General features: G+C 42.6%; 1 protein-coding gene across 1 annotated transcript; it reads right to left on the bottom strand.

Moving 5' to 3' along the window:
* Positions 1-3,430: 3,430 nt before the first annotated feature.
* On the bottom strand, positions 3,431-11,711 carry slc25a25a (solute carrier family 25 member 25a). Its single transcript, XM_049579056.1, has 10 exons — positions 11,463-11,711; positions 9,461-9,587; positions 9,258-9,345; positions 9,050-9,161; positions 7,343-7,501; positions 6,377-6,529; positions 6,177-6,284; positions 5,904-6,071; positions 5,465-5,615; positions 3,431-4,849 (listed from the first exon to the last, which is right to left on the bottom strand). The coding sequence occupies exons 1-10, from the start codon at positions 11,622-11,624 to the stop codon at positions 4,665-4,667; spliced, it is 1,413 nt and encodes a 470-aa protein (XP_049435013.1). The 5' UTR covers positions 11,625-11,711; the 3' UTR covers positions 3,431-4,664.
* Between the last annotated feature and the right edge of the window lie 213 nt (positions 11,712-11,924).

Genomic DNA, 11,924 nt, shown 5'->3' with positions numbered 1-11,924 from the left:
GTACAGCTCTAATTTGCTTTTAACCAGCAGCACCTGACCTGTTGTGAAGGATTTTAAATCTGTAATCAGGTGATTTCAGTTGGTAATGTGTTTCAGAGTTGACAGACCTTTTTGGAAAATGCTGATTGTCCAAATTGAGATTTACAAAATGGTGTCTTACAGTTGCCATTCAAGCTGCTCCTTGTTACTCTGTTACTGTCTTGTCTTTGAATAAACCTGGAGAGAGCCTCTGGAGGTGCCCAATAATTTCGTCAATAGACTGTTGGGGAACTTAATTCATATCGAACATCATATTTAATAAGATATTCATGTGTTTTGTGTACAAAAAGCTTAATTTGTGAAGTTACGAAAGCTGTCAGACCCATGAGATGTTGTAGCTACAGCAGAAGTACAAAGTACCAGAAAATTGAAATACTCAATGGAAGTATAAGTATCTCAGAAATGTACTTATATAGCCTGCAGAACTTAAATAAATGTAGTTACATTCCAACACTGATAATCCTGCTTCAACCAATGTTATGTAACAACACTCAGTGTCTAATCCCGTCCTGTTTCAGTATCTGCTGTTTCCTGTTTTACATTGCTTGATTCTCCATATAATCCCCACAGTATACCCTATACACCATACTGGGATGTGTTAGAGGTTTAACAAATGTAAAAAGGGCCCATTTGCACATTGTGAAAGATTATACTTTAAATGAAGATAAAGAGAAACATTTTATTGCCAACGAGTTTTCTGAGAAGTTCATTTTTATCCTCTGTAGCGAGACACTTCCAGGAGGAAACATCTAGCGACTGCACTCTCAGTTTCTGTGGCACTGATGTAGTTAATCCTCACTGCAGACATACAGATCTGGAAACTAAACTCCTGCAGTGTGAATGAACAGCCTTTAGGCCTGAATGAAGCACTTAATCTGTCCTGCCTTTTACAGACATCTGCGTCTACCAGTGTGGCCCTTATGGATATATAACCATATATTCTGTATATAGTTGTGCATTTTTGTACATTTGTACATGTTCTGCCATCACACACTGGTGTCTGAGGGTGTTGTGAACAGCACAACTCTCATATGACAGGTCATTGTGATCTGGTCGTCAGGCCTCTGCTCCTCAGAGTTGATCTCATGTGATTAGTGGCACCAGCTGACTGATTCATCACACCTGGTAATAATCTGTCAGGGTCTATATCTGTTCTGTGACGCACGCACGTCAGTAGCACTGACTGAAATGTTTGAAGCTGTTTTCATTCACTTTTTGATTATTTTTTGCACTTTGAGCATCTTTGTTCTTGTGCACAGGTGTTTTTTTTGCGTTGATGTCAGCCTGTGAACCTTTTCTGTGGCTGTCATTTGTGTGTGGGTATCTCATCTGCCGTCCTTATATAATACAATACACCATTAAAAATGACTGTGGAACAGCGTCAGGTATACTAGAACTATTGTACATCTTTCATATAAAGTTATAAGTCCTAAGTCATCCTCGCTACTGCATTTATGTGAGGGTCAGGTCAAGGTTAAAGGATCAGTTCACCCAAACTGTAAAACAAACAAGACAAATATTCTCTTACTTCTGCTAGTTAATATCCATTGATATAGCCTAGTTCATATTCAGTGGTGTAATGGTAGTTGATTAGGTGGGTGTGCTACTAAGTGGATGGGTAGGTTACAGAGGAGGAAATGGGTTTTTGGCTTATGAGTGGGCTTACTGTAAACAGACAGAAAAAAGGCTGTGTATACCCCCCATTATTTTATTTATCTGTTATACTGGAAACCTTCCTGTTGTGTTCCGGTCAAATCTGACTGATTTACAACTTAAAACACTCATAAATATTATGTTTTACATCTGACTGCCTCAGGGCCTTATGGGCCTCCACACTGTGCACTTGAACATCATTGAATTTTGAGTGGTTTAGTCAACCTTGTTACACCTGTGGTGTTCCCTGTCAAAAGTGATCGCCATAGGAAATGAATGGGAATCCACCCATCAGATGAGAAAACATCCCCATACACACCACCCCAATACACACACAAACACACACACATGAACCACACATTTCAGACTGAACAATGTCTTTTGCGGGTACACATCTCTTTCCCGCGCTTATGTGCCGATCCTCCCACATGAACCACCTTCCTGATGTATCATATCTTCGCACAGACTAGACAGGTGTTTGTTATGTGAACCCATCTCTTTCCTGTGCTTTTGTGCCTGGAGATGCTCTGTAGCAAGGTTGGTGTCAACTGAGCAAAAACTGTGGGAGGAGATAGGTTTAAGAAGTTTTACAGTTTTTGAAAAAAACAGAGTGATGAACTTCATAATTATTAATAGGTTTAAATGTACAAAAGTTTCTTCAGTATTGGGGCTACAGTTGGATGAAAGTTGTGAAGTTGTAGCACGTATGGTTGATTTGTTATGAATTTTCAAAGTTTTGAACTTTAGACGCTTGCTGTAGCGCCACCATCAGGACTTAGCTGCCCGGACCCAATTAAACTAATTTTTGGATTCTCTTTGCTTAAGTAAAATGTTGCTGTTGTAATTTTCCACCTCTGTGCACCACAAATTAAATTCACCTCCACTTATATTGGAGTGTTCAGATCCAGTCTGAATGGTTCAATATCACTAATGGACGTACAAAACGTACAAAGTAATCTCCCAGTATCTGATGTAGTGTCCATGACAGAGCTGGTTGTGTAAGGATTAAAATACTGTGTACCGACAGCCTAACTCTAGGTCAGTTACATTTTGATGTGATTGCATTGAATAACAGTGTTTGGCTGATGTGAGAGGTTCATGTTTGTTTGGTTGTCATGCCAAAAGCTTTTAGATAAATCCCAGCTGTGTAAACCAGACTGATACTCTGAGGCTGTTATTTAATTACAACACATCAGCCTGTAGTTTTCTTTAACATTAACACAAGTACAAACATATCTTAATACAGATCTCTCAGATTTGTTTTTTGCTTGTATTGTGACCTAAATGTTTATTTGGGACATTTTACAGTTGAAGAAACTACTCTCTGGTGAACAAACTATACAGAGACACAGTTTCCCATTTACCATAAACCTAGTTTGGCATTTCTGTACTTCACTTCCTTGTTCCTTACTGGCTGATGAGCACTGATACTGATATATCTAATACCAGCTGATTTATCAGTCTAGCTCTGATTATTACGAAAGCTATTGACAAGTCGGAAAGCAAGCTGCTCTAAACACCTCTTGATCACCCATTCAGCAGCAGAGCGCAGCCAAAATGAGGAAAGTCAAGTTGAACCTTCATTTAATACATTACACAAGAAAAAGCCCCAGCCTAAATCCACTTCTGTCTTGGTCACATGTATTGAAACTGAACCTGTGTGGGAAAATACTCTGGACACATCACACAGCTCTATGTACTACATTTGGTGCAAAAAGAAAACAATAGAGACTCGGTATTACAAGAACTTGCATTTATTTGCATGAAAATGGTCCATTAAAACAAGACTAAAACTCATTCTTTACAAAAGAATTAAATGTTAATACCTGATATTGACATGACATCATTCAGAGGCCCTTCCAGTGTTGATTAAAGTGCATTATGTTGCTCATTTTTTCCCAAGCCCTTCGTTTCCCGAGTATAAATGTTGTGAAACCAAAAACATTAACACCTTGGTGTACTCTTCTGTGATTTAACAGTAATCTGCCCTTAAACCTGAGGTGAACATTAAGACATTTAAACCTTTTATAAAAGGGCAAAAACATGAACACACATTGACATAATCTGATGTCGTCTGCACAATAAGTTATTTTCAGTTGCTTTAACAGCAGCTACAGCGAGAACTCCAACCTCATGTTCAACACGTCAGACAACTACATTTAGTGTTTTATAGCCACCTGTTAAGGCTGTTGCCAGGTGTTACTGTCCATCCTGAACACAATCACTGCATTTAAAACTATTATTACTTTTGACTCTGAAGCAGTACATGTCCACTGTCAGAGACAATAAAAACAAATACAGGACAGATGGAAATAAATAATCCACAGTCAGAAAATCCTGTCAGCTATTCATTCATCCATTCATTCAGGACGGGGGTGGAGAAAGATCAATCTCACATGTGCAAACTCCTCTCATTAAGGAACACAATCATTTCCTCCTGTTAAATAATAATGACACCCCTCAAAGAGCTTATTAATGCTATATCTGACATGCAAGAAGTGCTCTGAATGGTGGTCGTTTTCAGTAGAGCTGCGTAACACGAGCGCTGGTGTTGCATCTCAAACTGACCAACCACAACTTACAGAATCACACCAACATAAAAAAATAAACAGGACGGATGCTCAGGCACCACAATGGCATGAAGAGCAAAAACATTTGGTCCTCGACTTAGAAATCGCTCACATCCCTCACGCATCTCTCGTTTCAGGTCTCAACGAGTTAAAAACATAAATAGCAGCAGTCACAGTCCAGACAACCCGAGCTCATAGAGTCCAGATCCTCCACCTTGGCCTTTCTCGTCTTTCGTCAGCTGACATTCACAGAATGAGATCACTCCACGAACCCCCAGAGGGGCCAAAATGGTCCATGGGATTCCCTAACGTATCGATGGTGGGGTGGTGGGAGGGAGGGTGGAAGGGGGTGAGGGTCACTTATCACATTCAAGCTTTCATGTGACAACGAGAGGTTGGTTTTCAGCGCGATTTCACGCCTAGCTGTGTCTTCAGTTGCTCGTACACCACGTAGCTGATGCTGACAGCAGGGATGACTTTGAGGAAGTTGGGGGTCAGGCCTCTGTAGAGCCCCATCGGGCCCTCAGACTGCACGATCTGTCTGAAGAGGCCCGTCATTGTCACCTGCTGGTTTTTTTCTGTCGCAGCTGTAAAGATAAAAAAAATGAGCAGGTTAGATGATGTGAGAAATATTATAGTATCTTAACATGATTATCAAGTGACGTTCTTAGGTTTAGGAAAATTAATTTAATATTTGAGGGTTTTTGAATGTTGGTTTTACAAAAAAGCAAGACAGTGGCGTCACGTTTGGCTCTAGGGTATCGCAATTTTGTGATTTTTTTATCCCACTGATTATTTCTAAAGCAAACAACTGCTTATGGAGAAGATACTTGTCAGAATAATTGATCATGACAAAGGCTTTCAAGACAACAAGTAATAAATCTTCCAGCTGTACTTGCGTCTTTGTTAACTGTTAAAGGTCAACATCGGCCCTTTGAATCACCAGTACAATTATAGAATCATGCTGTCCTCCTATAGCAGGAATGTCCCTCCCTAACCAGTTATGAAAGCATCCTCCCTTAAACAGGTGTGGTCCTTTAAGGAGCTGCTACTTCCTTAAGACACTTTTCAACCCTCCCTTTTAAATCAATGTGTACTGAGTTGGTTTAGAAACATGTTGGTGGCTCTCCCCAGAAACATCAGGAAAAACACCGCCACATGATTCCATTTTCCAGCTCAGATGTTTAAAGCAGAGGCCTCACCTTGTGCTTGCATGCGTGTGCGGACCAGAGCCAGAGGATAGCTGGCGAGCTGACCACAGGTGCTGGACACGGTGCCACAAGCCAGGAGGACGAAGATGCCTGGGTCGGCGCTGTTGGTGCCGTACTGCTGCAGGTAGCTGTTCTTCAGTGTCTGAGGAGGAAAGAGAGCAATTACATTACATCATTTGGGCATTCACAGTGTGTGACGTCACTCAGTCATGTGTTTGGAGCTGGTTTACATTGGTCTAAGTTAGGAGGCTAGCAACTGCAGCTGAAAAGATCAACATTCTTGCTCTGATTAGAAGTTGAGAACGTGCCATAAGCAGGGCGATAAAATACAAACACAGTCTGATACTGTCAAGGCTAGAGAATGCTAGACAAAATAAACCCACAGAGGTTTCACTGGATAACAGCGTGTGTAGTCGAGCTCACTGCTCACCTCGTACACTGCCAGGTCGATGCCTGCGTAGGGGATGATGCCCAACATGTTTGGGACGTAGCCTTTGTAAAATGCTGAAAGTCCTTCTCTTCTGAAAATCTGCTTCGCACAGTCTGCGATACCGGAGTACTGCCCCGTCGTCCTCAGAGCCAGACGGGTCTTCAGGACCTGAGGACATTGAATAAAAGGAAGAGTTTAGTATTGAGAACACCTAAATAAGGTTTCCTGATGTCTTTTCAGTTTCAGAGTAGATGTAATTAAACTGATAATCACCTCCATGGGGTAGATGGTGCTCTGAGCGATCACTCCAGCCAGAGATCCAGCAACAAATCTCTCCGCGATGTGCAGAGTCTCCTGTTCGCTGCCGATTAAGCGTTTAATCTGGACGAATTGAGAAAGAACACACATTAGTAAATGAACACTAAGCTTCGGAAATATTACAATGAAGCCACAGTGAGAGCCACTCGTCGTACCTGCTCATATGCCATAAACTTGAGCGCCGACTCGGGTGCTATTTTGATGATGTTGACGCCATTTCCTCGCCACAGTGACCTCGTGCCGCCTTCTTTGATCATCTGCATCATCCCAGTCAGGATGCACATGTTGTTGGTTCGGGATCCATAAACCTGAGAAAGAAGAAGTTGTGAATAAGACACATTAATCATACTATTTGGAGATCTGACTTAATTTTACTGGCTGATGAAGATAAATCAGGCGTGATGCCATGTTGGCCTAGACTTCTTTTGACCCAAAAAAACTTTGCCAACTAGGCCCGTTTGATAAGGCGCATGGAACATAACCAACACATGTAATTTCTGATCAATCAGGGCTCAAAGTCGACAGGTATGTTTCAAAGTCGACTTTCAACATGACGAGTGACGCACATCAGGGCCACTGACACAGATTCTGAATCTGCGCAGTTAGACCTTGGTCTCATCGATGATGGTGACTTTTATGTGGCCGAGGGTGTGACGACCGTATGCAAGCAGTCATTGGTCGGCGGAGTGGCCTGGCTCTGACAGTGAGTCAGCGTCTGGACTCTGCCCCCCCTCAGCCACACACACCGTCTGTTAAACATTAACTTGTTTATGGCGCTTATGAAACTTATTCTTGAGCAATTTATTTCAAGTTCGTTCCTAATTGTGCAACATGCAGTTATGAAAGATGGTTAATTAAGGCCTGAAGAAGAACCTAGGCCACATTTTCTTATTCTAAATTTGATTTTTAGTGCTTAAATCTTGTTTTGACTTGAATTTGGTTGGAATTTTATGTCTGGTGCAACTGGGTCACATCGCCTCACAAGCTGATGATAATTCTCTGCTGTAAGATAAGAGTTTCCACACACACTGTCTAGTTCCCAAGGTCATACTTCTCCTAACTTCACTGCCAGAATTCAAAATTTTTAGGGAGTGTTTCATCATGTGATTTGGTTGCCTCACCTGCATCATGACTTTGAGTCTGTCCAGCGGAGCCGTGCAGGTTCTTGAAACCGCTCCAGCTCCTCCACCTGCAACCAAGTGCCTCCACCACATTCCTGTCTGCTTCTCCTCTATGGTGAACTCATCAGGCACCATCAGATTCTCACCCACATCGAAGATCTGCCAAGAGGAGGGGGACATGAATGATCAGGTTTAGCTTAGACCTTGAAAAACACCTGGAAGAACATTTGTAACTGTCCTGCCCAAAGATAGACTAGAGGAGGTCAATGTCATGTGGACAACTTCTTGATGTTTTTAGTGGAACTTTTATTTATTTGTTTGTCTTCACCACTGCCAGCTGCTGCCACCAAGAGTTTCTATTCTTAACCAAACACCCAGCTAGCAGTTAAAAATCTTCACGTGTGGCATTGACGTGCAGCCCCGTGTATACTGTTCCGAACATTTTTGCTGGCAGTAAAAGTGTCACCAGATCCCCTCGAGCCCCAGTAATGGTCAAACCGTGTGACTGTCATTGAGTGCCAGGTTTGTTTTCACAGCCACCTCAGTTGGAGGTCAAGATTAACTGATTTCAGTGGATATGCATGGACACACTGTATTGCTTTGAAATCTGAGCCGTAATGTTAATGAGACTCAATAGGCGAAGTGGCAAAGTCCTACAGGAGACATGATGCAGAACGATGAGGATCAGGAGCAGGAAGCAGACACTGGTTATAACTGGATTGGTCTGAACCTGCAACTGGTCCCCTCTAACGAGTGTCTCAGTTTTAAAGGCCAATACAAGTTTGTCTCACTAAGATGAATGACAACATTCTCTCTAAAGAACATTTCAAATCTCAGTCTGGGAATTTTATTTTTGATTTATCATCATAATATAGTTCTACTGAGCACATTAATTTCCCTGCTTTAATTAAGAGGGCATCAACAACCTCCTCCTTGTAAATAGCTAGTGGAAGTTTCAATGTCACTTGGGGACATGCTGATCCTGCTGTGGCGACTGGACCTGTGGCCACACAACGAATTAAACATCTGATTTTGTGCAAACTGAAATGACCCCAGCAGCTTATGTTTCATCAGGGACTTGGCTGCGTTCTGCTTGCCCCCCCCGGGAGGCCTAACTCCAGCGCTATTTTTAGCCCCGCCACTGTCCCCTCTGTGAAAAGTCGAGGTTGCCGCACTCATTAGCCTTGAACTAACACCCAAAAACCACACTGTCCTCCTGCAGCAGTGGTGTCGTATTACTCCAGCCTCCACCTGCTCTGACTGACCGCTGTTCTCTTTTACATAACAGCGAAACAAATCCTTCCGACATAATCCTCCAGGAATGAGACCAATTCCTGCCATAGCCTAATAGGGCTTAATTGCTGACGCACGGCTTGTGCTGATAGCACCATTCAGGGAATTTGCTCTATGATAGACAGGAAGGTGCAACACACTGTGCACTTTGATTGGTCTCAGCTCGAGTGATACCATTATCGGACGCCCTGATACCGCTATCGGATCTTAGGCTAGGTGAAAATAGGTCACTAGAAGTTTTATGTAACACCAGCAGTGGAATTTTCTAGTTCTTTCCACATTATTTTTTTTTAACCCAAACTTCCCTGTTTGGGTTCTGGCAGTGAAAGAGCACCACTGTTAGAGCTCAGCTGTATCTACATGTGTTCCCTTGTGGGCAGAAGTTGTGGTTTCGGTGCAGATTGGTGAACTCACCGTGGAGTGTTTCCAGTAGAGGATGATCTCTGGACTGCTCTCAGTCTTCTCTGGCATGGTGTACTTGCTCCAGTCTTTGCTGCTGATGGTTATCACTCCATTCTTATCCATGCTTTAAATAAAGAAAGAAAAACAAACATTAGATACTGAGCCTTTAATCCAGAAACCATGGTTTCAGTGGATGAGACGGATGGATGAATGAAATTACCTCTTAAGGGCGTTCTCTGCATGCTGCGGGGAAATATGCACGCCGAGGTCCTGAAGGGACTGCATGAACTCCTTCAGATCAACTTGGCCTTAAAAGGAAACAAAGACAATGTGTAAGAACAAGTCTTATACTGACACAAAGCGAAAGATGAAACCAAGCGAGCGCTGATGCATCTGCCAATAGTCAGGGCAGCTGCGTCATACCTGCATTCTTCCTGTTGAGGCTTTTCACCACAAGTTTCAGGTCTTTCTCGTAGTCTTGTAGATAGTGAACAAACTCGTCAAAGTCCAGCTGTCCGTCTGAGACATTTTCTGCTCCTTTTCCCGCTTTCTGTAAGAAAAAAAAAAAATACATAGACAATGAGACAAAGTACTCCAATATGTCAGATAAGAGGACAGAGTCAAGTCTGAATATATTGATGGTTGTTGGGGGGCTGAGAATTACATTTTATTGGTGCAAAGATGCAGACTAATGTGGTTGTACACCATGTTTACACACAGTTTCAGGGAGAAACCCCAGCAGTTATTTATATCTGCAGTGGTATGCAGAGGAATGATCTGTGCAGACATTTAAAATGATTAATTGGTCACTTATGAAACAGGTACAGCAAGTTCTGTAATGTTCTCCATGTCTGGCTGCCAATCATGCAGTCTGAATGTAAGGATTTAAAAAGCGCACTGGCTTCTATGTCACGATGGCACTGGTGAGTCTCATGACCCATTTGCTGAGACGAAATGCTCTTGGCGCTCTGGAATGACGTTCGTGTCTGCAGGACAGGGGAGGTTGGGTAATTAGGTTGTAACACGCAGGTCTATCTTTGACCTCAACCACAGGCCGACCTGCCAACCGATGTAATCCAGTCTAAGCTCAAACCTCCTGAGCTAAAACAAGATGAGGACACCGGCAGTCCTCCTGCCTACAGGCCAGGGCTGATACCTGACCTCGCTGTCCACAGTACAGGCATATGACTGTCACACTGATACACTGCTGGACATCCTGCGCCCCCCTGCAGCGCCCATGTATTTCCTTTTTCCCAACGCGATATGGCAGCTGACTTGCTGGAGGCATTCAATGCCCGCTGAAGTTATCACATCGAAATAAATGTTTACAAAGTATTCTTGCAGTGCCATCAGTTCATGAACACAAACGTGAACCTCAGCTGTGTGCGGGGACTGAAACTTCTAACAGGTCAGCGGCCAACTGACTGCAGAGGAGGGAGGATGAGTCACAGACAGGTGCAAACTTTGAGCACAAAATTCAAGGTTTAGTTCACTCAAGACTATATCAAATGTTCTTGCTACAGTGGAGCAAGAAAGATATCAAAAGAGGTGTTACACATATTACATATTACACACTCTTGATTTGTAATGATATGTTTGTTCCTTTTGGAGTGTGGGAAACTGACCAACTCTCATTAAGTGCTGCGAGTCAGGTGGGTACATGGGATTTGATAAGACTGCAGTGCACTGTGTGTGCAATTGTGCAATGAAACGACCTTCAGCAAAATGAGGATGTGCAAGGAATTAAAGATGTGACACTCAAAGGTATTTTCACATTACAATACTTAAGTGTGGTACATAATTTGTACATTTTACACATTGCAGTCTAGTAGTGCACTGCCTGACTGATGCCAGTTTCACATTTTTTTAAACTACTTACTACAGCAAATGTGTGTATTTTATGCCTTAGAACAATCACAATCTGTTGTTTTAATATTATTATCATTACATCAGATTTTCACTATCAGCAGACAGTTACACGAGGCAGCAGACAGGGAGATTTTCCACATCCACTCAGACATAGCACAAATTCCTTTTTAGGGTGGATTTTCCCTGGATGAATGAGTTGTGGCGCGCGCTCCATTTAGTTCACTTTTAAAGATTATAACAATTAGTTTCGATTAAAAATATATCATTATGTTTTCAAATAAACTAAGACAAATATTTTACAGATAATTACAGCAAAGTTTTTCACAAAAAAATTGAAATTTCCTCGTAGCGACTTTCCTGGAAGCCGGTCAGCGCTGCGGCCTAGTCGTAAGGCTTTACTCTACCCTCATGCTAATCTTTCCGGCGCCCGGAAAGAAAGGATTTAGCGGCGGTCAAAGTAATGAGATCGGGAAAAGTAGGTGAGTACTAACGCTAAATACGCTGCGTGTTGACACATTAAGCATTAAAAAGTTAACTTTGAGTGTTTCTCGCTCACCTTTCGCCATCGTTGGTAGGTTGAAAACTCCTGGGAAGGCAGGAACAGGCTCAGCTTGTTAAAGAGAGACTTCAGCTCCGACGGGAGTCCGTTAGACTCAAAGTATTCCACTTCAACCTGGTCCGAGTTGGACACCGGGACGTAAAGGCACAGGCCGAGCATCTTTAGCTCAAATTAAAAAATAAACTACAATAAATAAATAAATAGCACACTGACGTGTCTCTCCTCCGCGAGGTAACACTGAATGCCGGTAAGGAAGCGCCGACTTCTAATGAATGTCATGAAGTCCACGCCCCTTCCAGGAATAGCTTTACATCATTGGATGTTCTGCCCAAAGTGTTGACGTCAATTTACTACAGACCAATCGCTGAGGCTGCCCATTGATGGACTCGGCACGGTCCCGCCTACTTCTTGCGTAAAGAGACGAAGAATGCCCAACCAATCCCGTCCCTTCTTTCATTC

Source organism: Epinephelus fuscoguttatus, linkage group LG6, assembly GCF_011397635.1.
Source record: "Epinephelus fuscoguttatus linkage group LG6, E.fuscoguttatus.final_Chr_v1".
In the NCBI taxonomy this organism is placed as follows: Eukaryota; Metazoa; Chordata; class Actinopteri; order Perciformes; family Serranidae; genus Epinephelus; species Epinephelus fuscoguttatus.
The sequence above is the reverse complement of the archived record's forward strand: the minus strand, read 5'-3'. Positions and strand labels throughout refer to the sequence as shown.

Excerpts from the sequence above, each read along its gene's own strand:
- slc25a25a (XM_049579056.1), bottom strand. The coding sequence starts at position 11,624 with ATGCTCGGCCTGTGCCTTTACGTCCCGGTGTCCAACTCGGACCAGGTT. Across the intron at positions 6,530-7,342 it reads GACTCAAAGTCATGATGCAG|GTTTATGGATCCCGAACCAA; the intron begins GTGAGGCAACCA and ends CTTCTTTCTCAG. Across the intron at positions 6,072-6,176 it reads GCACCATCTACCCCATGGAG|GTCCTGAAGACCCGTCTGGC; the intron begins GTGATTATCAGT and ends CAATGTCCTCAG.